The sequence below is a fragment of the Thalassophryne amazonica genome, chromosome 8 (assembly GCF_902500255.1).
Source record: "Thalassophryne amazonica chromosome 8, fThaAma1.1, whole genome shotgun sequence".
Lineage (NCBI taxonomy): Eukaryota > Metazoa > Chordata > Actinopteri > Batrachoidiformes > Batrachoididae > Thalassophryne > Thalassophryne amazonica.
This window is the reverse complement of record NC_047110.1, coordinates 1,444,156-1,471,581: the sequence shown is the minus strand read 5'-3', so window position 1 is coordinate 1,471,581 and position 27,426 is coordinate 1,444,156. Positions and strand designations below refer to the sequence as shown.

General features: G+C 45.8%; 1 protein-coding gene across 2 annotated transcripts; it reads left to right on the top strand.

Moving 5' to 3' along the window:
• Positions 1 to 288: 288 nt before the first annotated feature.
• pdf (peptide deformylase, mitochondrial) lies at positions 289 to 26,803 on the top strand. 2 transcript variants are annotated; one of them, XM_034175673.1, is made up of 3 exons: positions 289 to 398; positions 16,247 to 16,893; positions 25,782 to 26,803. In XM_034175673.1, exons 2-3 carry the CDS (start codon positions 16,290 to 16,292, stop codon positions 25,937 to 25,939), a joined length of 762 nt encoding a protein of 253 aa, XP_034031564.1. In that variant the 5' UTR covers positions 289 to 398; positions 16,247 to 16,289; the 3' UTR covers positions 25,940 to 26,803. The 2 variants fall into 2 exon arrangements, with proteins under 2 accessions (XP_034031564.1, XP_034031563.1); XM_034175672.1 differs by lacking the exon at positions 289 to 398 and having other exon boundaries at positions 16,199 to 16,893; positions 25,782 to 26,802.
• The last annotated feature ends 623 nt before the right edge of the window (positions 26,804 to 27,426 follow it).

The window sequence follows — 27,426 nt, the reverse complement described above, 5'->3', positions numbered from 1 at the left end:
TGGGCTGAGGAGTGGACTGGCTCTGATGGACAAACACACGGACGGAGACAGTGAGACATGTCCTGCTCCAGTGTGACAACTGTGTCCTCCAGAGGAAACAACTGTACAGAGACCTGGGAAGTCTGAAAGAACTCAGCTTGAGCAGTTGGAGCAAAATGGAAAAAGTGCTGGAATATCTGCGGACCCTTGGACTCTTCAGAAGAATCTGATCCAAGTGTTTTGTTGTTGTTGTTTCTTTGTTTTGTTTTTTCTTAGTGAACAACAGATGGCAGCACTACGCCTTGGATGCGTCTAATCTGCTAAGAGAAGAAGAAGAAGAAGCAGTTGCGCCCTCTGGCGGTGAGACGCAGCAGCAGCAGCAGCAGAGGTGACTGGGACTCCGTGTCGGACTCTTTGCTGTGAGTTGCTGATTTTAAATGGTCTGTCATGTTTGGGATTTGAACAAAGCTCCTGTCGGAGTTAGTCTGTGATTCAGACTAAGTGGTGCCTCCTCTCTGTGCGGACTTTATTCTCCCCGTGTTCCGTGGGTTTTTCCGGGTGGTCCGGTTCAGTGTGTTTACCTCACGGCAGCAGCGTGTCAGCAGATTCGTCACAGAGCCGCATGTCGAAACATTACAGCTGCGTATGACGAAAAAATATATATCATAAATGTCAAGAATTCTGATGTCCAGATGGGTTTGAACTGACGGCAACAAAAAGCAAACGATACACAAAAATTTAAAAAGAGTGGGTTTTCACACAAACGGTGATTAACTCAGCAAAACCACTGATCTGTACATATTACTGGATCGCTTATTGACCCACACTCCGTACAATCCGCTGAAGCAAACTGGCGGCCATCTTACCACTCCCAACCTATGCAGCCCGCACATAGCTTATTAGAACATCAACAGTTTCAAGTAATAACTGAGCTGATTCTCTCATTTACTTATTTTTATTCTTCGGATCATGTAAGATTGATCCCTCCTAATCTGAGCCTGTCATGATTATCTATTTGATTTACTTTCTTTATTTCTTTTATTACTTTGACACTTTCTTCCCTTCTGTTCTCACTTACTCATATCTCACTGGGACAAATACTCAGTTCTAAAAATTATCATTCTTTAATCAAAGTTTATACAAGTTTTGTGGAATCACCCAGCAAGCTTATATACATACATACATACACACACACACATATATGTATATGTGTGTGTGTATATATATATATATATATATATATATATATATATATATATATATATATATATGTGTGTGTGTGTGTGTGTGTTGGTACCATATCATGAACAAAACTGGGTGGATAACAAAAGTCATGATGGATAATACAGAAATAGTGGATTTTTTTTTTAAATATTTGTGTTGGGAAAGTGTAGGTACACGGACCCACAACAGGGGGCGTAAATGAACGGACAATGGAATAGGTCAAATAACAACACTTTACTGTTGTGAATGTGCACAACAAATACAACAGATTACAACAATAGACAGGTGTCAATTCACAAAGGTGTCGTGTGGGCAGGCTCGAAGATAGGAGACGCCTGTCCAAAGCAGAACCGGAACCACACACGATTTCCTCCGCCACCAGAGCCCGGGAATACTGGAGCCGCCAAGTCCCGAACTCCCAGGTGGCCACTGCCTTCGCGTGTCGGACCTGGTACTGCTGGCGAGGAACAAAGGAACAATTAAATGTGGGTGCCTCTGCACCCAGGAATCCGCAAGGCAGGAAAACTACCTCCACCACTCGTTGGAAAAGGAGTCAGCTAAACAACTCACAAAAGTCACAAAAGATCACTGTTAACCAGTCAGCTGAGCACGTTACCTTCCAGGTAGAACGATATCTCGGCAAAGAGGTGGAGACGTCGTCCTGCTGATATACTCCTGCCGATCAGATGATTGGTAACAGCTGTTGCAGGTGATGCGTGACAGCTGTCACCCTGGCTGCTCCTGTGAGGCGGCTGCGCCCTCTGGTGCCTGGAGCCCGCACTCCAGACAGGGCGCCCTCTGGTGGTGGGCCAGCAGTACCTCCTCTTCTGGCGGCCCACACAACAGGACCCCCCCCCCCTCAACGGGCGCCTCCTGGCGCCCGACCAGGCTTGTCCGGGTGGCGGCGGTAAAAATCGGCCAGGAGGGCCGGATCCAGGATGAAGCTCCTCTTCACCCAGGAGCATTCTTCAGGTCCGTACCCCTCCCAGTCCACCAAATACTGGAAGCCCCGGCCCATTCTACGGACATCTAAGAGCCGGCGCACAGTCCAAGCCGGCTCGCCATCGATGATCCGGGCAGGAGGTGGTGCCGGACCGGGAGTACAGAGGGGTGAGGTGTGATGGGGCTTGATCCGGGACACGTGGAAAATGGGATGGATCCGCAGTGAGGCCGGAAGCTGAAGCGTCACTGCGGCTGGACTGATGACCTTGATGATCTTGAACGGACCAATATACCGGTCTTGCAGTTTAAGGGAGTCCACTTGAAGGGGTATGTCCTTAGTAGACAACCACACTGCCTGCCCTGGCCGGTACGTAGGGGCCGGGGTCCGCCGACGGTCTGCATGGGCCTTCGTCCTCATCCGGGCCCTCAGCAAGGCAGAACGGGCGGCATGCCACACCCGACGGCACTTCCGTAGGTGGGCCTGGACCGAGGGCACACCGACCTCTCCCTCAACCACCGGAAACAAAGGAGGTTGGTACCCCAGGCACACCTCGAAAGGGGAGAGGCCGGTGGCTGACGACACCTGGCTGTTATGGGCATACTCAATCCAGGCCAGATGGGTACTCCAGGCCGCCGGGTGCGCGGCTGTCACGCAACGCAGGGCCTGCTCCACCTCCTGATTGGCCCGTTCTGCTTGCCCGTTGGTCTGGGGATGATACCCGGATGAGAGACTCACCGTGGCCCCCAGTTCCCGGCAGAAGCTCCTCCAGACTTGCGAGGAGAACTGGGGACCGCGATCGGAGACGATGTCTGTTGGGATCCCATGCAACCGGACGACGTGGTGGACCAGGAGGTCCGCTGTCTCCTGGGCCATCGGGAGCTTCGGGAGGGCCACGAAGTGGGCCGCCTTGGAGAATCGGTCCACTATCGTGAGGATGGTGGTGTTGCCCTGGGGCGGCGGGAGGCCCGTGACAAAATCCAGGCCGATGTGGGACCAGGGGCGATGGGGCACGGGCAGCGGCTGGAGCAGTCCCGAAGCCCTGCGATGGTCAGCCTTGCCCCTGGCGCAGGTGGTGCAGGCCTGGATATAATCCCGGACGTCGGCCTCTAGGGACGCCCACCAGAAGCGCTGCCGGACAACTGCCACGGTTCTTCGCACCCCTGGATGACAGGAGAGCTTAGAGCTGTGACAGAAGTCCAGGACTGCAGCCCTAGCTTCTGGTGGGACGTAGAGTCTGTTCTTCAGCCCAGTTCCGGGGTCCGGGCTTTGTGCCAGGGCCTCCCGGATGGTTCTCTCAAGGTCCCAGGTGAGGGTGGCCACGATAGTGGACTCCGGGATGATGGGTTCCGGTGGATCCGACAACTCCGTTTTGACTTCATCTTCATGTACCCGGGACAAGGCATCCGATCTCTGGTTTTTGGTCCCGGGATGGTAGGTGATCCGGAAGTCAAAACGGCCGAAGAACAGTGACCAGCGGGCTTGCCTGGGGTTCAGCCGCTTGGCGGTCCTGATATACTCCAGGTTCTGGTGGTCAGTGAAAACCGTGAATGGCACGGACGTTCCCTCCAACAGATGTGTCCACTCTTCAAGAGCCTCTTTCACCGCAAGGAGTTCTCGATTGCCGACGTCATAGTTCCGTTCGGCCGGGGTCAACCTGCGGGAAAAATAGACACACGGGTGAAGGACCTTATCGGTCTTCCCGCTCTGGGAAAGCACAGCTCCTATCCCTGAGTCCGAGGCGTCCACTTCAACCACTAACTGGCGACTAGGATCGGGCTGCACCAGAACGGGTGCAGACGAGAAGCGCCGTTTCAACTCCTTGAACGCGGCATCGCAACGATCCGATCAGGCGAAGGGGACTTTTGGTGAGGTCAGGGCTGTCAGGGGGCTAACTACCTGACTGTAGCCCTTAATGAACCTCCTATAGAAATTAGCAAAGCCGAGGAACTGTTGCAGCTTCCTACGGCTAGTGGGTTGGGGCCAGTCTCTCACCGCCGCAACCTTGGCCGGATCAGGAGCGATGGAGTTGGAGGAGATGATAAACCCCAGGAAGGACAAAGATGTGCGGTGGAACTCACACTTCTCGCCCTTCACAAACAGCCGGTTCTCCAACAACCGCTGCAGGACCTGACGTACATGCCGGACATGAGTCTCAGGATCCGGAGAAAAGATGAGTATATCGTCTAGATATACGAAGACGAATCGGTGCAGGAAATCCCGCAAGACATCATTAACCAAGGCTTGGAACGTCGCGGGGGCGTTTGTGAGGCCGAACGGCATGACCAGGTACTCAAAGTGACCTAAGGGGGTGTTAAATGCCGTCTTCCACTCGTCTCCCTTCCGGATCCGAACCAGGTGATACGCATTTCTATGATCTAGCTTAGTGAATATTCGGGCTCCATGCAGGGGCGTGAACACTGAATCCAACAGGGGCAACGGGTATCGATTACGAACCGTGATTTCATTCAGTCCCCTATAATCAATGCATGGACGAAGTCCGCCGTCTTTTTTACCCACAAAAAAGAAACCTGCACACATCGGGGAGGTGGAATTCCGGATCAACCCGGCGGCTAAAGAGTCCCGGATGTAGGTCTCCATTGATTTGCGCTCAGGTCGTGAGAGGTTGTACAGCCTGCTGGACGGGAACTCACCGCCTGGAACCAAATCAATGGCACAATCGTACGGACGGTGGGGGGGAAGGGTGAGCGCCAGATCCTTACTGAACACATCTACAAGGTCGTGGTACTCCACCGGCACCGTCCCTAGATTGGGCGGGACTCTGACCTCCTCCTTAGCCTGGGAACCGGGAGGAACCGAGGAACCTAAACATACCCGATGGCAGGTCTCGCTCCACTGAACCACTACCCCAGACGGCCAATCGATCCGGGGATTGTGTTTTAACATCCAGGGGAACCCTAAAATCACACGGGAGGTAGCAGGAGTCACAAAAAACTCGATCTCCTCCCGGTGATTTCCTGACACCACCAGAGTTACAGGTGGTGTCTTATGTGTGATTGGAGGGAGTAGGGAGCCATCTAGTGCCCGCACCTGCACAGGCGAGGTAAGCGCCACCAGAGGGAACCCTATCTCCCTGGCCCATCTGCTGTCTAACAGATTCCCTTCAGAGCCCGTGTCCACCAGTGCTGGGGCCTTCAGGGTTAAATCCTCATAAAGGATTGTAACTGGGAGTCGTGTGGCAATGTGGGTGTGTCCCATGTGAATGTCTCGGCCCACCCCTAGCCCAGTTTCTAGGGGCGGGCGTTGGTGTTTAACCGCTCGGGGCAGTCTCTTACCTGATGCTCTATCGAGCCACAAACAAAACACGCTCCGCGGGCCAGCCTCCTCTGTCTATCTGGTGCCCTAAATGTGGCCCTGCTCGTGTCCATAGCTTCGTCAGCAGCGGGAGCTGTAACCACACGGAGCGCAGGGGCCGTGGAGCGTGGGGAAGGCGGAACGCGGTCGGAACCAGAAGGGAGAGGGACGGCGCGTGCCCGGCCACGCCCTTCGTCTCGTTCCCGACGGCGTTCTTCTAACCGATTGTCTGATCGTATGACGAGATCAATAAGCCCATCTAAATCCCGCGGTTCGTCCTTAGCCACCAGGTGCTCCTTTAGAACCAATGACAGTCCGTTTACAAAGGCGGCGCGGAGGGCAGTGCTATTCCAGCCGGACCTCGCAGCCGCGATGCGGAAGTCGACTGCATAGGCAGCTGCGCTCCGGCGCCCCTGTCTCATTGACAGCAGCACGGCTGAAGCGGTCTCTCCTCTATTTGGGTGATCGAACACTGTTCTGAACTCCCTCACAAACCCATCATATGTCTGAAGGAGCCGTGAATTCTGCTCCCAGAGCGCTGTAGCCCAAGCGCGTGCCTCACCGCGAAGCAGGTTTATTACATAAGCTATCTTGCTGGCATCAGTTGCGTACATGACAGGACGTTGTGCGAAGACGAGCGAACACTGCATAAGGAAGTCCGCGCACGTCTCCACACAACCTCCGTACGGCTCTGGAGGGCTTATGTATGCTTCCGGGGAAGGTGGGAGGGGTCGTTGAACGACCTGTGGAACGTCACTGTTACGCACAGGGTCGACAGGAGGGAGAGCCGCAGCAGCGCCCTGAGGGCGCGCTTCCACCTGCGCAGCGAGAGCCTCCACCCTGCGGTTAAGGAGGACGTTCTGCTCGGTCATTAAATCCAACCGAGCCGTGAAAGCGGTGAGGATCCGCTGCAACTCACCGATCATTCCTCCTGCGGACGCTTGTGCGCCCTGTTCTTCCATTGGCCGTTCAACAGCTGGTTGACGCCCCTCGGGATCCATGATGCTGGCCGAGATATCCTGTTGGGAAAGTGTAGGTACACGGACCCACAACAGGGGGCGCAAATGAACGGACAATGGAGTAGGTCAAATAACAACACTTTACTGTTGTGAATGTGCACAACAAATACAACAGATTACAACAATAGACAGGTGTCAATTCACAAAGGTGTCGTGTGGGCAGGCTCGAAGATAGGAGACGCCTGTCCAAAGCAGAACCGGAACCACACACGATTTCCTCCGCCACCAGAGCCCGGGAATACTGGAGCCGCCAAGTCCCGAACTCCCAGGTGGCCACTGCCTTCGCGTGTCGGACCTGGTACTGCTGGCGAGGAACAAAGGAACAATTAAATGTGGGTGCGTCTGCACCCAGGAATCCGCACGGCAGGAAAACTACCTCCACCACTCGTTGGAAAAGGAGTCAGCTAAACAACTCACAAAAGTCACAAAAGATCACTGTTAACCAGTCAGCTGAGCACGTTACCTTCCAGGTAGAACGATATCTCGGCAAAGAGGTGGAGACGTCGTCCTGCTGATATACTCCTGCCGATCAGATGATTGGTAACAGCTGTTGCAGGTGATGCGTGACAGCTGTCACCCTGGCTGCTCCTGTGAGGCGGCTGCGCCCTCTGGTGCCTGGAGCCCGCACTCCAGACAGGGCGCCCTCTGGTGGTGGGCCAGCAGTACCTCCTCTTCTGGCGGCCCACACAACAATTTGTACTAAAAGAATAAAACACCACTTAACTAGCTACAGGAGAGTTAGTTTTCTCTGCAGTGATAACATTTATTCCACACAGCTCTGTGAGCTTCAGACTAATATAACTAATAAAACTCATAGCAACAACGCCTAAAGCTCCAAAACTATGCACAAGTAACCTAATAAATGTCTTAAAATAGTTCTTCTAACACAAAGCACAACATGTGGCTCACATGTTGAGTTAATAACCCACTTATTATTATAATTATCTTTGCCTATATGCTGGAATAAGGGATTGAACTCTTCAAATTATTGTTCATTACTTCCCATTTCAATCACACTCACAGGTGAAATGTTCGTCCACAGCCTTTGATCTGGAGATTTGTGCAGTTTATAGCTGCACATGAAGGTATTTTTTAACAAAATCACAAAGAATAAAGTTGCATGCGCCTCATTAAAGATCAGTAGAAAAAAGCGTTCAGGCGCGGGACATCGGAGTGGGAATATGGTGGCCGGTTTGCTTCAAAAATATTGGCCAATGAGTGATCCAGTGTTATATAGAGATCAGTGAGCAAAACCCGCTGTCCACACTGCTCAGCGTGGCGCTCTGCTATTTTGGCATTGTGGGATCGCTCGCCGGACTACTTCCACCTGACCCACTCCAGCAATACGCTCCTAACCTTTCCCAACGCCCAGTGCAAGAAAATTGGTGATGTATCATTGCAGTAGTGTTTGTATAACACATATGATTATGAGTGGTGAAATCATTAGGATTTTCCTGGTGAAAATTAAATCACAACAAATGCCTTCCTGTGGACAACACACAGAATGTGTCTCTTTGTCCCAGATTGATCTCTTTCAGTGCAGCTTCTTGTTCTGACTTTAACACCAAGTTAATCAATCAATCAATCAATCAATCAACTTTTTTCTTATATAGCGCCAAATCACAACAAACAGTTGCCCCAAGGCACTCCATATTGTAAGGCAAGGCCATACAATAATTATGAAAAACCCCAACGGTCAAAACGACCCCCTATGAGCAAGCACTTGGCCACAGTGGGAAGGAAAAACTCCCTTTTAACAGGAAGAAACCTCCAGCAGAACCAGGCTCAGGGAGGGGCAGTCTTCTGCTGAGACTGGTTGGGGCTGAGGGAAAGAACCAGGAAAAAGACATGCCGAGAAGGGGGGCAGAGATCGAACACTAATGATTAAATGCAGAGTGATGCATACGGAGCAAAAAGAGAAAGAAACAGTGCATCATGGGAACCCCCCAGCAGTCTACGTCTATAGCAGCATAACTAAGGGATGGTTCAGGGTCACCCTAACTATAAGCTTTAGCAAAAAGGAAAGTTTTAAGCCTAATCTTAAAAGTAGAGAGGGTGTCTGTCTCCCTGATCTGAATTGGGAGCTGGTTCCACAGGAGAGGAGCCTGAAAGCTGAAGGCTCTGCCTCCCATTCTACTCTTACAAACCCTAGGAACTACAAGTAAGCCCGCAGTCTGAGAGCGAAGTGCTCTAATGGGGTAATATGGTACTACGAGGTCCCTAAGATAAGATGGGACCTGATTATTCAAAACCTTATAAGTAAGAAGAAGAATTTTAAATTCTATTCTAGAATTAACAGGAAGCCAATGAAGAGAGGCCAACACGGGTGAGATATGCTCTCTCCTGCTAGTCCCCGTCAGTACTCTAGCTGCAGCATTCTGAACCAACTGAAGGCTTTTTAGGGAACTTTTAGGACAACCTGATAATAATGAATTACAATAGTCCAGCCTAGAGGAAATAAATGCATGAATTAGTTTTTCAGCATCACTCTGAGACAAGACCTTTCTGATTTTAGAGATATTGCATAAATGCAAAAAGGCAGTCCTACATATTTGTTTAATATGCGCTTTGAATGACATATCCTGATCAAAAATGACTCCAAGATTTCTCACAGTATTACTAGAGATCAGGGAAATGCCATCCAGAGTAACGATCTGGTTAGACACCATGCTTCTAAGATTTGTGGGGCCAAGTACAATAACTTCAGTTTTATCTGAGTTTAAAAGCAGGAAATTAGAGGTCATCCATGTCTTTATGTCTGTAAGACAATCATGCAGTTTAGCTAATTGGTGTGTATCCTCTGGCTTCATGGATAGATAAAGCTGGGTATCATCTGCGTAACAATGAAAATTTAAGCAATACCGTCTAATAATACTGCCTAAGGGAAACATGTATAAAGTGAATAAAATTGGTCCTAGCACAGAACCTTGTGGAACTCCATAATTAACTTTAGTCTGTGAAGAAGATTCCCCATTTACATGAACAAACTGTAATCTATTAGACAAATATGATTCAAACCACCGCAGCGCAGTGCCTTTAATACCTATGACATGCTCTAATCTCTGTAATAAAATTTTATGGTCAACAGTATCAAAAGCAGCACTGAGGTCCAACAGAACAAGCACAGAGATAAGTCCACTGTCCGAAGCCATAAGAAGATCATTTGTAACCTTCACTAATGCTGTTTCTGTACTATGATGAATTCTAAAACCTGACTGAAACTCTTCAAATAGACCATTCCTCTGCAGGTGATCAGTTAGCTGTTTTACAACTACCCTTTCAAGAATTTTTGAGAGAAAAGGAAGGTTGGAGATTGGCCTATAATTAGCTAAGATAGCTGGGTCAAGTGATGGCTTTTTAAGTAATGGTTTAATTACTGCCACCTTAAAGGCCTGTGGTACATAACCAACTAACAAAGATAGATTGATCATATTTAAGATTGAAGCATTAAATAATGGTAGGACTTCCTTGAGCAGCCTGGCAGGAATGGGGTCTAATAGACATGTTGATGGTTTGGAGGAAGTAACTAATGAAAATAACTCAGACAGAACAATCGGAGAGAAAGAGTCTAACCAAATACCGGCATCACTGAAAGCAGCCAAAGATAACGATACATCTTTGGGATGGTTATGAGTAATTTTTTCTCTAATAGTCAAAATTTTGTTAGCAAAGAAAGTCATGAAGTCATTACTAGTTAAAGTTAATGGAATACTCAGCTCAATAGAGCTCTGACTCTTTGTCAGCCTGGCTACAGTGCTGAAAAGAAACCTGGGGTTGTTCTTATTTTCTTCAATTAGTGATGAGTAGAAAGATGTCCTAGCTTTACGGAGGGCTTTTTTATAGAGCAACAAACTCTTTTTCCAGGCTAAGTGAAGATCTTCTAAATTAGTGAGACGCCATTTCCTCTCCAACTTACGGGTTATCTGCTTTAAGGTACGAGTTTGTGAGTTATACCACGGAGTCAGACACTTCTGATTTAAAGCTCTCTTTTTCAGAGGAGCTACAGCATCCAAAGTTGTCTTCAATGAGGATGTAAAACTATTGACGAGATACTCTATCTCCCTTACAGAGTTTAGGTAGCTACTCTGCTCTGTGTTGGTATATGACATTAGAGAACATAAAGAAGGAATCATATCCTTAAACCTAGTTACAGCGCTTTCTGAAAGACTTCTAGTGTAATGAAACTTATTCCCCACTGCAGGGTAGTCCATCAGAGTAAATGTAAATGTCATTAAAAAATGATCAGACAGAAGGGAGTTTTCAGGGAATACTGTTAAGTCTTCTATTTCCATACCATAAGTCAGAACAAGATCTAAAATATGATTAAAGTGGTGGGTGGACTCATTTACTTTTTGAGCAAAGCCGATAGAGTCTAATAATAGATTAAATGCAGTGTTGAGGCTGTCATTCTCAGCATCTGTGTGGATGTTAAAATCGCCCACTATAATTATCTTATCTGAGCTAAGCACTAAGTCAGACAAAAGGTCTGAAAATTCACAGAGAAACTCACAGTAACAACCAGGTGGACGATAGATAATAACAAATAAAACTCGTTTTTGGGACTTCCAATTTGGATGGACAAGACTAAGAGACAAGCTTTCAAATGAATTAAAGCTCTGTCTAGGTTTTTGATTAATTAATAAGCTGGAATGGAAGATTGCTGCTAATCCTCCGCCCCGGCCCGTGCTACGAGCATTCTGACAGTTAGTGTGACTCGGGGGTGTTGACTCATTTAAACTAACATATTCATCCTGCTGTAACCAGGTTTCTGTAAGGCAGAATAAATCAATACGTTGATCAATTATTATATCATTTACCAACAGGGACTTAGAAGAGAGAGACCTAATGTTTAATAGACCACATTTAACTGTTTTAGTCTGTGGTGCAGTTGAAGGTGCTATATTATTTTTTCTTTTTGAATTTTTATGCTTAAATAGATTTTTGCTGGTTATTGGTGGTCTGGGAGCAGGCACCGTCTCTACGGGGATGGGGTAATGAGGGGATGGCAGGGGGAGAGAAGCTGCAGAGAGGTGTATAAGACTACAACTCTGCTTCCTGGTCCCAACGCTAGACAGTCACAGTTTGGAGGATCCAAAAAAATTGGCCAGATTTCTAGAAATGAGAGCTGCTCCCTCTAAAGTGGGATGGATGCCGTCTCTCCTAACAAGACCAGGTTTTCCCCAGAAGCTTTGCCAATTATCAATGAAGCCCACCTCATTTTTTGGACACCACTCAGACAGCCAGCAATTCAAGGAGAACATGCGGCTAAACATGTCACTCCCGGTCTGATTGGGGAGGGGCCCAGAGAAAACAACAGAGTCCGACATTGTTTTTGCAAAGTTACACACCGATTTAATGTTAATTTTAGTGACCTTCGATTGGCGTAACCGAGTGTCATTACTGCCGACGTGAATTACAATCTTACCAAATTTACGCTTAGCCTTAGCCAGCAATTTCAAATGTCCTTCGATGTCGCCTGCTCTGGCCCCCGGAAGACAATTGACAATGGTTGCTGGTGTCGCTAACTTCACATTTCTCAAAACAGAGTCGCCAATAACCAGAGTTTGATCCTCGGCGAGTGTATCGTCGAGTGGGGAAAAACGGTTAGAGATGTGAACGGGTTGACGGTGTACACGGGGCTTCTGTTTAGGGCTACGCTTCCTCCTCACAGTCACCCAGTCAGCCTGCTTTCCCGGCTGCACGGGATCTGCCAGGGGGGAACTAACGGCGGTTAACACCCAAGTCTTTCATCACCAACTGTAAATGCTCATCAAAACATTCAGATTGTATCTTTCTGAACTCTTCAGCATTAAACTCCATCATATCAATGTTTACAATGTGCTTGAACAATAACAGGTGAAGTTGCTCCAAAACTTTAAATTTCTCAAATATTTATTACAGCCACTCTTAAAACTTCAGTTATCTTTCTCATTTTATTATTGGTTAATTTTAGAATTGATTTAGATGAGATATACTCAGAATCTCACAGGAATATATCACAATTATCTGGGAACTACTTTTTGCGCAGGAATTCATCAAGCAGATTGGCCGCGGGTGCGTACGAACACAGAATACACAGAAACTGTATATCATTGTTTGGGCAAAACAAGAGCGTCCACTGGCTGAGCTGGTGGCACATGTGAGAGTGTGCCCGCCGTCAGTTTGCTGCGGTGAAGTCGCTCTGATATTGGATGATTCTATATACACACACACATTTTGGTATAGCACATTGTAAAGCATGATGAATTAATATCAGACCAGTTGTCACTTAAGCACAGAGCACATGACCTTATTTTGCTGAAAAAAATGTCAAGTTGTGTATTATTCATCGACTGTAATGATTACAACAGCAAAATCCACTTGACGTTTGTGGACAAACTGATTTTGAGTAGTCAAAGCTAACACATTAGCTACATCACAGGAGAAGAAATCACAAAGGCTATTTGAAAGTGGCTACCCGCACACCTGTCTGCGGTTATACATGCGTCGTGCCGGCAGCTGTGTGCGCACACCTGTTTAGAACCACAGACAGGTGTGCGTGCAGCCAGTGGCCAGTTGTGTTTTCGATGGTGGGACAGCATGATGTGGTTTGTGTGGCGCACATGAAGCTTGCTTAACTTCATGTGTTTATGTCCAAAACTCTGCTGTGTTATTTTGTTTTTGTAAAAAAACATAAATGTTTCCATTTGATGCATTGTACCAGAGTTAGCTTAAAGCTAATTTACATCTGCAGTCCCTTGCCAGGTCACAATTAAAACATCACAAAAACATGAGCTCAGAGCTGCGAGCTGCAGATCCCCCACACAGACACAAATACACTCACGTATACATGTTGGCCTCGCTAATAACCTTTGGTCGCTACTGTGGACTTGACCTGGTCAGGTCAAAGGCTTGTCCTCTCTGAGCGGTCACTGGATCCTTGATCTCTGGACATAAATAAAAATCAATAAAATCTGTAGTTTCAAAAGTATTAATATATGAATAAAAATAAATTTTAAAAAAATACAATTTGATTCTTTTACAAAAATGAACGCTGAGCCATTAATTATACAGAAAACAAATGCACACAAACATGCTGAGATGTGAACAGCTTAATCAATCAATCAATTCAATCAATTTTTTTATATAGCGCCAAATCACAACAAACAGTTGCCCCAAGGCGCTTTATATTGTAAGGCAAGGCCATACAATAATTATGTCAAAACGACCCCCTGGGAGCAAGCACTTGGCTACAGTGGGAAGGAAAAACTCCCTTTTAACAGGAAGAAACCTCCAGCAGAACCAGGCTCAGGGAGGGGCAGTCTTCTGCTGGGACTGGTTGGGGCTGAGGGAGAGAACCAGGAAAAAGACATGCTGTGGAGGGGAGCAGAGATCGATCACTAATGATTAAATGCAGAGTGGTGCATACAGAGCAAAAAGAGAAAGAAACAGTGCATCATGGGAACCCCCCAGCAGTCTACGTCTATAGCAGCATAACTAAGGGATGGTTCAGGGTCACCTGATCCAGCCCTAACTATAAGCTTTAGCAAAAGGAAAGTTTTAAGCCTAATCTTAAAAGTAGAGAGGGTGTCTGTCTCCCTGATCTGAATTGGGAGCTGGTTCCACAGGAGAGGAGCCTGAAAGCTGAAGGCTCTGCCTCCCATTCTACTCTTACAAACCCTAGGAACTACAAGTAAGCCTGCAGTCTGAGAGCGAAGCGCTCTATTGGGGTGATATGGTACTACGAGGTCCCTAAGATAAGATGGGACCTGATTATTCAAAACCTTATAAGTAAGAAGAAGAATTTTAAATTCTATTCTAGAATTAACAGGAAGCCAATGAAGAGAGGCCAATATGGGTGAGATATGCTCTCTCCTTCTAGTCCCCGTCAGTACTCTAGCTGCAGCATTTTGAATTAACTGAAGGCTTTTTAGGGAACTTTTAGGACAACCTGATAATAATGAATTACAATAGTCCAGCCTAGAGGAAATAAATGCATGAATTAGTTTTTCAGCATCACTCTGAGACAAGACCTTTCTGATTTTAGAGATATTGCGTAAATGCAAAAAAGCAGTCCTACATATTTGTTTAATATGCGCTTTGAATGACATATCCTGATCAAAAATGACTCCAAGATTTCTCACAGTATTACTAGAGGTCAGGGTAATGCCATCCAGAGTAAGGATCTGGTTAGACACCATGTTTCTAAGATTTGTGGGGCCAAGTACAATAACTTCAGTTTTATCTGAGTTTAAAAGCAGGAAATTAGAGGTCATCCATGTCTTTATGTCTGTAAGACAATCCTGCAGTTTAGCTAATTGGTGTGTGTCCTCTGGCTTCATGGATAGATAAAGCTGGGTATCATCTGCGTAACAATGAAAATTTAAGCAATACCGTCTAATAATACTACCTAAGGGAAGCATGTATAAAGTGAATAAAATTGATCCTAGCACAGAACCTTGTGGAACTCCATAATTAACTTTAGTCTGTGAAGAAGATTCCCCATTTACATGAACAAATTGTAATCTATTAGACAAATATGATTCAAACCACCGCAGCGCAATGCCTTTAATACCTATGGCATGCTCTAATCTCTGTAAAAAAAATTTATGGTCAACAGTATCAAAAGCAGCACTGAGGTCTAACAGAACAAGCACAGAGATGAGTCCACTGTCTGAGGCCATAAGAAGATCATTTGTAACCTTCACTAATGCTGTTTCTCTACTATGATGAATTCTAAAACCTGACTGAAACTCTTCAAATAGACCCTTCCTCTGCAGATGATCAGTTAGCTGTTTTACAACTACCCTTTCAAGAATTTTTGAAAGGGTAGTTAATGTTAACTTTAACATTGAAAATACCATAGACATGCTAACGCGTTAACATCGGTCCAGTTTTTAAGTTATAAAATACATCTATCAACTGTTTCAGAAGAACATAACAGGTCGGTTTAACATAAAAAAGGTAAATATTATTCACAGACATATGCTCTTTAGGGTTTTAGTGGAGAAAAAATAAGATAAAGCGAAATAAAACAAAGAACCATCGAAGCAGCTGCTTCGATTGGTTCAAGGTTCAAAGCAAAGCCACGCTGCAGAAAAGTTGATTACAGACCCACTGCAGGGTCTGTAATCAATGTAGAGAAATTATAATTTTCCTGACAAACACCCCCAAAAACAACGGCCACTCTGAAGGACCGATAAGGGAATCGTTAAGTAAAAAGGTTATTGATGTTGGTGGATTGAATAATTTCTTAATGATACCTGAAAGGAACTGGTTCTCGATTCCCAACCCTACACTGCAGTCCACAAAACTATCCACGACTCAAACACCCAAAGCATATTTAGCCTGTTAGCCACAGCTGTAGTTGTTTGGGAACCCAAGCTGGGTGTGTGTGTGTTCGGGCTTCAGTCGTCCCACCCAGATCATGTCTGTCTCTCCAAAGCTCCACCTCTTTGTCCATTTATGGGTTGATCAGTAGATGAACAGAGCTGAGTGCTGCCAAGATGGTTTCCTCCACAACTACCCCATTTGAGCTTCCAAGCCGCTCTCCCAGAAACCTCTTGGTGATGTCACAGAGGGTTAGTCCAGCAGTTTAACTGCACCCTGACCAGAACAAGAGGGCAAGATCTCCAGATGTGGTAGCTGCTTATTTAAAGAAGAGTAACAGCTTGAAAGTAACTGGCAGGGTTTAAGTAGGTGGAACCCTGGTGTAAGACTCAGGACCTGAGAACACACGTGTTGTGAGAATGCAAACTAACGTCTGTTTTTCTTTTCTTTATCCCTACAGCATTTCTATTCCCACCTTCAGAGGTCCAACCAACATTTCCACCATGAGTCGAACCTCAAGTGTGTTTCTGCTGCAGCTGTCCAGAGTGGGGTTCACATCCTGGGTTCCAAAGCTCCCTCTCTACAATCCTGGACCGATCCGTCTTCCACCCGCCTCGTCCCAGTCCTCTGTGCTCTCAGCTCGTCTTTACTCCCACAATGACAAGACGCGCTCCTATCTTCATTACTTAAAGCGTAAGGTCATTCCCCGTCCCAGACCACCGTTCAGTCATGTGTGCCAGGTGGGGGACCCGGTGCTGCGCTCACAGGCAGCTGCTGTTGACCCTGCAGCCATAAGGGACCCTGAGATCCAGCACGTCATCAGGACTCTGGTGAAGGTGATGAGAAGCCGTGCGTGTGTGGGACTGAGCGCCCCTCAGATTGGGGTGCCGCTTCGCATCTTGGCCATAGAATACACTCAGGAGATGTTGGAGAAGATGTCGCCTGAATCAAGGGAGGCGCGCGGCCTGTCTGTCCAACCCCTGAGAGTATTTGTCAACCCTCGTATCAGAGTGCTGGACGCACGCATGGTGCTGTTTGATGAAGGCTGTGACAGCATCTCAGGCTTTGCCGCCACCGTCCCTCGCTACCTGTCTGTGGAAGTTTCCGGTACGTCTGAGTCTTAGTCCCCTGTGCTCGTTCCGCTGACTTGAAGTGGCATTGGATCAGATTCTTCTCATTTCAGTCACGGATCTGTTAGATGTTAAGGGCCAAAGATAGAATTAAGAAATGAGAAGAAAGCTGAGACTTGACTTAGCCAGTGCGCTCAGGCTTCATGTGGTCCGTGACAGACAGATCAGGTCAGCCGAGGTCCAGGTCGTCTGGATCGAAGCACATTCAGCTTTCTTCAGCAGACCAGGAGGTCAGTCACAGATTCATGGACGCTGAAATAGAACAAAAACACATGTGGCGTCCTTTAAACCGGGGTGGGAGTGTCACACTCGGGGGTGGGGTCACACCCGCCGGAAAAAGCAAGAGTAAGTCCGTGGACATTCATGGGCCTGTAACCGTGAAGCAACTCAAAGTCCTCTCACAAAGCTCCTAACTTAGCCTAAAATTTCACAGCGAGGAATCTTAGACTGAGAGTGAGCCAGCAGGTGTCTGAGCAAGGAGGGGACAGAAACTCCTGTCTTTGTGAGGAGGTGGGGTTGACCCCGTTGCTAGGTATGATGCAGCTCTCTAAGAGCTGTGATCATTTGTCACAGAAAGGGGAGAAGAAATTAAAAAACAAACGTGCTCCGCCCTCCTAGTCATGAATGGACAGAAAAATCAACTGATCATATAAGCTGAACTACATTAAGACGTGAAATCGAGAAGATAACTTTATGATGACGAAACTCAGCAAAATTAAATCAATTCCTTGAAAATGTTTAAACAAATCTCATTCACGTGCCGATAAAAGCATGCGTGCGTGAGTTTATTTAGTAAGTTCATTGTAAGTATATATTATAAAACGGCTGAGTGGTTCCTTGTCATTTGATTAATTCCTCCCATTTGTGTTGCATTGCATTTAGAGTGCAAATTTGGTTCCATACATTTAGTACCAATGCATTCTGCACACATGCTCATGCACATGCCCACATGTCTGCGCGCCCCCACACATGCACACGCGTGCACGCACATACAAAACAAATCCACTGTGCTGTCTGGCCGCCTGGATGCATGAAGAGCTGTTCAGATGAAAAGCTGACATGACATTTTGCCTGGACTGAGTAACTACGCAAAATTTGTGTTTTACCTTTTTTTATTATGGAAGTCTGAAGTCAGTGCACAGCATCACTGGACTACACGTCACAATTTGGACTTTAGCAGTAGTGGAACACCCAATGTAAGTCCCTTTTCTGTTGTTTATAAATTAATAAAATATCAAATGACAAGGATCTATTTTAATAATGAATGTTTATGAGTTCAATGGTACGAATATTTAATTCGGTGAAAGCTGGAACAAACCATTCGCCAAGTTGAATGGTTTGTTCCAGCTTTCACCTCATGAAATATTCGTACCATTGAACTCATAAACATTCATTATTTGTATAATCTAATTGTAAATACGTTAAAAATACATGCATGACACAAGAAAGTGAAAACACTTATTTCCACTGTGGTCCATTTAAAAATCAAATGTCAAAACAGGCGTAATAATACAATAAAATAATAATGCTGATGATGATAATAATAAAAATAATGATAATATTAGAATCTAAACAACTTAGAAATAGACTAAGACAGTAAATTAGCATAAAATGATGTAGATGGAGCTGGTAGTGTGTTACTGGCTCACTGTCATCCTACATACGGAGAATGTCTCTGCTTCCTCTCTGTCTTCTCTGTTTAAGACACTCTTAGGCTTCTTAAAAGTCCTTCTCCCTCCTCTTACCAGGTGCTTTGCAGACAACTTTCATCTTACCAAGGAAAAAATTCTAAGAATTTGAGGAATTCTGAGATTTTTCTTAGAATAACGTCACTAGGCTGCTTTGTGGATAGGGTGGACTGACCATGTGAGTTTTGGCTGAAACAGCCAAATGACACCATCAGAGAAGTCAGAACTTTTACCACAAAGATGAATTCAGACCTGAGATCCACGAGGAGGATGGCAGCATGTCAGGGTCGTTGTGGGTGAAACTACGCCATGGTATTGTAGAGAAGCTTGAATCTTCGACTGGACTGGGTTGCTTGACACGAGGACGTTTCACTTCAAATCGCAGAAGCTTCCTCAGCTAAAATTCTTGCTCTGGTAGTCTGACTTCTGTCTTGACTCTTGTAGAGAAGAATAAACAGAAGCCACAAAAGCTGGAGTTTTAAACCTAACCAGACCCCTCCTACCGAGAGGCAGACTGCTAAGGTTAGTGACTAAACAATAGCTCTAATTAGCACCTATTGTGCTCTAGTTAGCATCCTCCTAATGACAGGGCAGCTGTCCCTCCTAATGATGGAAGGGATGCCTCTCCTGATGACGTGAATGACTCATTACCATGAACAAAAGATTGAAACTGCTTTGACCTGAGTACCCCATTGTAAACAGGGGACAAAGCGTGTCTCAGACCCCCTCCCCGGTTAAGGCTGGGTTTCAACTGTTTCACTGAGAGCCTACACAGAAACATTGCAACCAACTGTGGGCATGAGGCCCTGGCACTGGTACGTAAGCTGGAAAAGACTGCTAAAAAGACAGCTAACTTTAGAAACCACTTAAGATTTAACCTGAGATGCAAACAAAACAATGTTATTCCCAAATGCATGAAGCAAAAGGCACTAGAAGCAAGTCACACAGCAGAAAAGATCCAGCACAGTTACCTTAGGAGGATTTTGGGTCTTAGAATTAGAAGGCTTCATTTTAAAATATTAGACCTCCAAAAATGATCTGGATAGTCTTCACAAAAGATTAGAAACTTTAGTGGGGGAAGAGGCCCATAATAAGATCACAAAGTTCATAGTTAAAACTTAAATGTCTGAGCATTTAAAAAGTAAGGAGGCGCAAATCAGGAAGTTTCACAACCTTTTAGTGCAGAAAAGGTGTACTTTCAGTGGGAGTAGTTTTAAAGATACACCCAGACAAATTAGTGACAACAGGGAAAATTGGGTAAAGAATCTCTCCAACAGGGTTCTTACACAGACAGAAAAGGATGTGCTCGCTAAAGGACTAAATTTCTCAGTGACCCCTAAACATATACTGACAGTAGATTACATCACTGCAGTAGAGTCAGCCATTAAACATAACAGTTTGTCAGAGTCAGAAGCTGGGGACCTCCGACTAAGAGTCACAACAGTGTTGAACAGTGCTAAGCCTCCTCCGTCCAACATCACAGGAGAAGAACAGAAAGCTTTGTCAGCACTGCAGAAGGACCAAAGCATCCTTATTCTGCCAGCGGATAAAGGCAGATGCACGGTGGTCCTGAACACATCGGACTACGAGGCCAAGATCAACAACTTGCTCAGTGACTCCAACACATACGAATGTCTGAAGCGAGATCCCACCAGCGGCTATAAGAAGAAAATCATTAGCTACCTCCAAAACCTGGAGAAAGAGGGACTCATCGACAGGCAGACATACTATAGACTGTACCCTGGGGACGCCACTCCGTGCATCTATGGACTGCCCAAAATCATAACTCAGACCACCATGTGGAGAACCAACAAGATTTTGTGAACAAGATCAAGGACCTGCAGCTGGAGGCAGATGAAACTGTGGTGTAATTTGATGTGACTTTGTTGTTCACCTGCATCACCACTGCTGAGACCGTCTCAGCTGTGAGGCAGAGACTGCAGGATGATGTGTCTCTACTTGAAAGGACCAAACTCACACCAGACCACATCTGCCAATTGTTGGAGATCTGTCTCAACACCACGTATTTCCTGTTTAGAGGTTATTACTACAGGCAGATCCATGCTTGTGCGATGGGGTCTCCGGTATCCCCCATTGTGGCCAATCTGTACATGGAGTGAGTGGAGAAGAGAGCCTTGACGTCTTTCACGGGCATCTCTCCCAGTCACTGGTTCAGATATGTCGATGACACATGGGTTAAAATCAAGCAACAGGAGGTTACAGAACACATCAACTTGGTGGACGCCAATATCAAGTTCACACGTGAGGATGCCAGAAACAACCATTTAGCCTTCTTGGACTGTGATGTTATGATTGGAGAGAACAGGCAACTCCAGACAGGGGTTTACAGAAAACCCACTAACACTGACCAATATCTGCTCTTCGGCTCAAACCACCCCCTTGATCACAAGCTTGGGGTGATCAGGACTCTTCAACACAGAGCCCTACAGGTGCCCACAACTGCAGAGGGAAGGGCTAAAGAACAACAACTTGTCCGGAAAGCCCTCACAGTATGTGGGTACCTACGATGGTCCCTGGACAAACTGCAGAAGTCCCAGAGAACAAAGAGACCAGATAGACAGGAGACGGAGACAAGAAGAAGAGGAGTGTCTCTCCCTTATTTAGCAGGAGTAGGGGAAAAACTACAGAGGATCTTCAGACAGCACAAAATCCCAGTTTACTTTAAACCGGTTAACACCTTGAGACAGAAATTAGTTCACCCTAAGGACATGATCCCTAGTTACAAACAGAGCAATGTAGTGTATTCTATCAGATGTCAGGAAAACTGTAACGAACACTACACAGGTGAGACTAAGCAACCTTTACACAAAAGGCTATACCAGCACCGCAGAGAGGGCGCCAGTGGACCTCAGTCTGCAGTTCATCTCCACCTTAAAGACACTAACCACACGTTTGAGGACAAGGAAGTTAAAATCTTAGCCAGAGAGAAGAAATGGTTTGAGAGAGGGGTCAAGGAGGCATTCTATGTGAAACAGTTGAAACCCAGCCTTAACCGGGGAGGGGGTCTGAGACACGCTTTATCCCCTGTTTACAATGAGGTACTCAGGTCAAAGCAGTTTCAGTCTTTTGTTCATGGTAATTAGTCATTCATGTCATCAGGAGAGTCGTCAAGGGAGCCATCAGGAGAGGCATCTGTTCCATCATTAGGAGGGACAGCTGCCCTGTCATTAGGAGGGTGCTAACTAGAGCACAATAAATGCTAATTAGAGCTATTGTTTAGTCACTAACCTTAGCAGTCTGCCTCTTGGTAGGAGGGGTCTGGTTAGGTTTAAAACTCCAGCTTTTGTGGCTTCTGTTTATTCTTCTCGACAAGAGTCAAGACAGAAGTCAGACTACCAGAGCAAGAATTTTAGCTGAGGAAGCTTCTGCGATTTGAAGCGAAACGTCCTCGCGTCAAGCAACCCAGTCCAGTCGAAGATTCAAGCTTCTCTACTGTGGAAACCACCTGGACAACTGAGAGCCTACACAGAAATACGTCATGGCACAAGAAAAACAAAACCTAAAAAACAGGACCGGATATTAATATTACAACTCTAAGGCGATCTGTGCTGGAAGACCAGTAGGTGGCGCTGAGTTGAAACTAGGAATCCATTTAACTTCAGCACCACAGCTACTGGTTCTAAGAGGCGACCTCTCTGTCGTGGAGGGCGTATCGTGACGAAAAGTGCATGTGCTTGCATGCACACACACACACACAGTCCATGTGACAATTTTTGACCTCATCAGTACCACTTAAACAGCACTTAGAATCCAGCCTCAGTGGGCCGGGACCTACACCGAAATGTATAGTCGCCATCCAGGGTGGCAGCTGTAGCCAGGTGGGGGTCAATGAAGGATTACACAGGGGTCAAAATATAAAAATGCTCCATTCATATTAAAAACATCACCATATTAACGGTCTGATCATAAAGATTCATAAAAGGTATAGTTTGGACAATCTGTGACTGAACGTTCTGGAGTTATGGGATAAAAACAGCAAGAATGAGGACAAAGGTCAAGTTCAGTTTCTACAGGGGTCAAAGGTTAAAGTTCCTCTAATTTTGGTCAAAAGTGATGCAAATTATTGGTTGAGCTAAAAGGAAAATGTTAATAGTTTTGACAGTGTTGAAAGTTTGGTCTCCAAAGTAAAGGTCAAAGGGTCAGAGTCTGTTGGACTCTCTGTCATGTGCCGTGTGTCAGCGGGTTACATGTGTTTACATTATGTTCCATCATGTCACCCGGCAACACAACTAAGACAGAGGTGCAAACTAGTCCTCAAAGGAGCGTTTAATTTTGGGACAGTCAGCCGCTTTGTGGTGCGTTTCTTTGGACCTGATCCGGTGAGCAGGCACCTGAGTGTGGAGGAGCCCAGCAGCTGGAGACGGTCAAGGACACACCCACACGCCACCTGGCTGCAGTTTTCAGTTTCAATTTATTTTCATTTATATAGCGCCAAATCACAACAGAGTTGCCTCAAAGCGCTTCACACAAGTCAGGTCAAACCTTACTTAAACCCCAGAGCAACAGCGGTAAGGAAAAACTCCCTCTGAGGAAGAAACCTCAAGCAGACCAGACTCAAAGGGGTGACCCTCTACTTGGGCCATGATACAAACACAAATTACAGAACAATTCACAAAACAAATATACAGGAAATGCCATCTCTGGATGGAGCTGCACCTTAAACAGAGAGAAAAAACAGAATCAGGCATCAGAAAGACAAGAAATACAGTATAATTTGTCAGCATTAAACAACAAGAAAAACAGATGAAATACTGATTGTTGGCCACTAGCCCTAAACTTCACTAAAAGACCCAGAATTTAGGTATTGTTGAGGTCGTGGCACGCTCCGTTTCCTAATAAAATGAATTAAAAGAGTGAAAAGAGTAGGAACATACTATGTCAGTATGCTAGCCATACAAAAGGGAAAATAAGTGCGTCTTAAGTCTGGATTTGAAAGTCTCCATGGAATCTGACTTTTATTGATGCAGGGAGATCATTCCACAGAACAGGGGCACGATCAGAGAAAACTCTGTGACCCACAGACTTTTTATTCACCCTAGGGACACAAAGTAGTCCTGCACCCTGAGAACGTAAAGCCTGGGCCGGTACGTAAGGTTTAATTAGGTCAGCTAGGCAGGGAGGTGCCAGTCCATGAACAATTTTATAGACTAGTAGCAGAACCTTAAAATCTGATCTCACTGGGACACGGATCAGGGACATGGATCAGGGTCTCAGCATCAGCCATAGACAGGATGGGACAAATCTTCACTATATTTAGCAGGTGGAAGAAAGCAGTCCTCGTAATATTTCTAATGTGGAGGTCAAAGGACAATGTAGGATCAAAAATGACCCCAAGGGTCCTCACTTTGTCAGTGTGATGTATGACACATGAGCCCAGGCTGAGCGTTAACTGGTCAAATTGATGCCGATGTCTCACTGGACCAAGAACCATCATTTCAGTCTTATCAGAGTTTAAAAGTAGGAAGTTTCTAGACATCCAGCTTCTCACTGATGCAAGGCAATCTTCTAAGAATTTTATGTGAATGAGATTACCAGCAGTTATCGGCATGTATAACTGAATATCATCAGCATAGTAGTGAAACGTAATCCCAAAACGCCGCAATATGTGCTCAAGGGGTGCTGTATAAAAGGAGAAAAGCAGGGGGCCTAAGACAGACCCCTGTGGAACCAAATTTCATGTCACTAAGGTTAGAGGTAGTGTTATTGTACAAAACACATTAAGAACGACTGGTCAGGTATGACATCAACCATGCAAGGGTGCTTCCAGTAATCCCAAAATGATTTTCCAGCCTATCAAGTAGAATATGATGATCCACGGTATCAAACGCAGCACTGAGATCTAACAGCACCAGAACCATAGTGGTGTCTGAATGATATGTCATTCAAAGCACATATTAAACAAATATGTAGGACTGCTTTTTTGCATTTACGCAATATCTCTAAAATCAGAAAGGTCTTGTCTCAGAGTGATGCTGAAAAACTAATTCATGCATTTATTTCCTCTAGGCTGGACTATTGTAATTCATTATTATCAGGTTGTCCTAAAAGTTCCCTAAAAAGCCTTCAGTTAATTCAAAATGCTGCAGCTAGAGTACTGACGGGGACTAGAAGGAGAGAGCATATCTCACCCATATTGGCCTCTCTTCATTGGCTTCCTGTTAATTCTAGAATAGAATTTAAAATTCTTCTTCTTACTTATAAGGTTTTGAATAATCAGGTCCCATCTTATCTTAGGGACCTCGTAGTACCATATCACCCCAATAGAGCGCTTCGCTCTCAGACTGCAGGCTTACTTGTAGTTCCTAGGGTTTGTAAGAGTAGAATGGGAGGCAGAGCCTTCAGCTTTCAGGCTCCTCTCCTGTGGAACCAGCTCCCAATTCAGATCAGGGAGACAGACACCCTCTCTACTTTTAAGATTAGGCTTAAAACTTTCCTTTTTGCTAAAGCTTATAGTTAGGGCTGGATCAGGTGACCCTGAACCATCCCTTAGTTATGCTGCTATAGACTTAGACTGCTGGGGGGTTCCCATGATGCACTGTTTCTTTCTCTTTTTGCTCTGTATGCACCACTCTGCATTTAATCATTAGTGACCGATCTCTGCTCCCCTCCACAGCATGTCTTTTTCCTGGTTCTCTCCCTCAGCCCCAACCAGTCCCAGCAGAAGACTGCCCCTCCCTGAGCCTGGTTCTGCTGGAGGTTTCTTCCTGTTAAAAGGGAGTTTTTCCTTCCCACTGTTGCCAAGTGCTTGCTCACAGGGGGTCGTTTTGACCGTTGGGGTTTTACATAATTATTGTATGGCCTTGCCTTACAATATAAAGCGCCTTGGGGCAACTGTTTGTTGTGATTTGGCGCTATATAAAAAAAAAAGATTGATTGATTGATTGATTGATTGAATCCATTGTAAGCAGAAGATCATTCACCACTTTAGTGAGAGTCATCTCTGTGGAATGATATTTTCTAAAAGCAGACTGCAGTGGCTCAAAGAGATTATTCTCAGTAAGATTGTTGTCTGCCTGTGTGGTTGCCATCCGGGACACAAGTAGTTCTGTAGTGTGGTTGGCATGGTAACATGTCATCAGGTCCATCAGGACTGGACTAGACCTGACAGTCAGAAATGCAAGCGCTGTGGTTTTATCTTCTGGTTGTGTGGCTGCAGGTCTGAACGAGGAAGGAGAAGCTGTCACATGGAGAACCAGTGGCTGGCCCGCGCGGATCCTCCAGCATGAGATGGACCACCTAGAAGGAGTCCTCTTCATTGACCGCATGGACAGCAAGACTTTCATCAACCGCCACTGGCAGCAACTCAATGACTAGTAGACAGACCACCCGACAGGCCACACCTTCAGCAAGACGACTGTGTTCTCCGTGGGGAATGCAGCACCCGACACTCCAGAGCAGCAGGGGGCGCTGATGCAGCATTAAATTGGACTGCAAGTGGCAACAATCAAAGATGCTGAATAAGACTGAGATCTGAACGGTCTCAGCTTGCCTCGATTAGATCCAGATTGGTGACCTTTGACCCTGACCGCTTATCTTTGAATATAGTCTGTCTGATCCTGATTTCACAGTTATGTTTTCATTCTGGTTTCTCGATGTCAGCAGATCTCACCAACACGTGAAAAAGTAGACCTTGAACCTTAGAAGAGCTGATGTGATCTTGATGCTGATCAGGATCACAGGATACTTCTGGACTTGGATCACGGAAGTAACTTAAGGTTCGGTCGGGTTTTGGGAGCACGTGCTGCTGCTGCACGTCATCACCCGCAGTACTGGAACCACTGCAGGTCCTGGATAGCAACCAACATGTCAGACAAGCATCTTTACCTGTGGAAAGTGTCTGTCTTCCTGCCGGAGCCGGCGGGACCTTGGGCGCAGCTTGTCTTCATGAAAATTTATTCCAGGTCTGTGTGTTCAAAATGTCCTGCTCACACAGCTGCTAAACAAATTTTTGCTGAATGAAAATTTGTGCGCACGCCAACCAAAGATCTATAGAGGAGCTGAAGAGACGACAGAGACATTGAGGACTGGAAACAACGGCGAGGACGTGGACTTTGTTGATGGTCGTGTTTGTGCTGTAGCTCCTCACGTGTGGTTGTATTTTACACAGGACATGTAATTATTTACTGAAATAAATTGGTCCTCGTGTCTGAACATCTCTGAAGCCACTGGCCCAGTGAAGCTGAAACTTGGTGTCCATGTCCCGACCCACAAGGACTAAGTTTGTTCAAGGCATTCTGATCCGATGCCACTGACGCCACCTAGAGGTGTCGGTCAGCGGTTTTTAAAGATACAGAGCTGAAATTTGGAAGCCATTAAGTAGCTCCAAAACATATCTGACAGCTTTTTAAGATTTTATATATTTTTTTTTTTTTTTACCTAGGACCTTTGGAGTTTGACCACGCCCACTTTTCTTGTATCCAGGTGAGCTGCAGCACTAATTTCATGCTGATACAGTCGTGGACAGAAACACGTGGTCCCTCTATGGTCATGAAGACCATTTAAAATATGTTAGGAAATAAATACAAAGCCTTTTTTTTGTTTGTTTAATCAAAATATTTAAGTCCAGTTACTTGTCAACAAGAACAAAAAATGTTTTCAGAAAGCAAAACTAAAAAATCTCGACATAAACAGAACATTTCCATGTGACTGAACGTGTCTCTGACTTCTTCTCCATCAGACAGTCTGGTCCTGTGCAGTGAATCTTGTGGACGAGGCCTCAAAAACTGAGGGACCGCACAAACAGGAAACAAGTGAGGGAAGCCACCAAGATAACTCTGAAGAAGTTCTAGGCTTCTGTGGCT

Coding starts and splice junctions, on each gene's coding strand:
- pdf (XM_034175672.1), top strand. CDS start 16,206: ATGCAAACTAACGTCTGTTTTTCTTTTCTTTATCCCTACAGCATTTCT. Junction 16,894..25,781: donor CCTGTCTGTGGAAGTTTCCG/GTACGTCTGAGT, acceptor GTGTGGCTGCAG/GTCTGAACGAGGAAGGAGAA.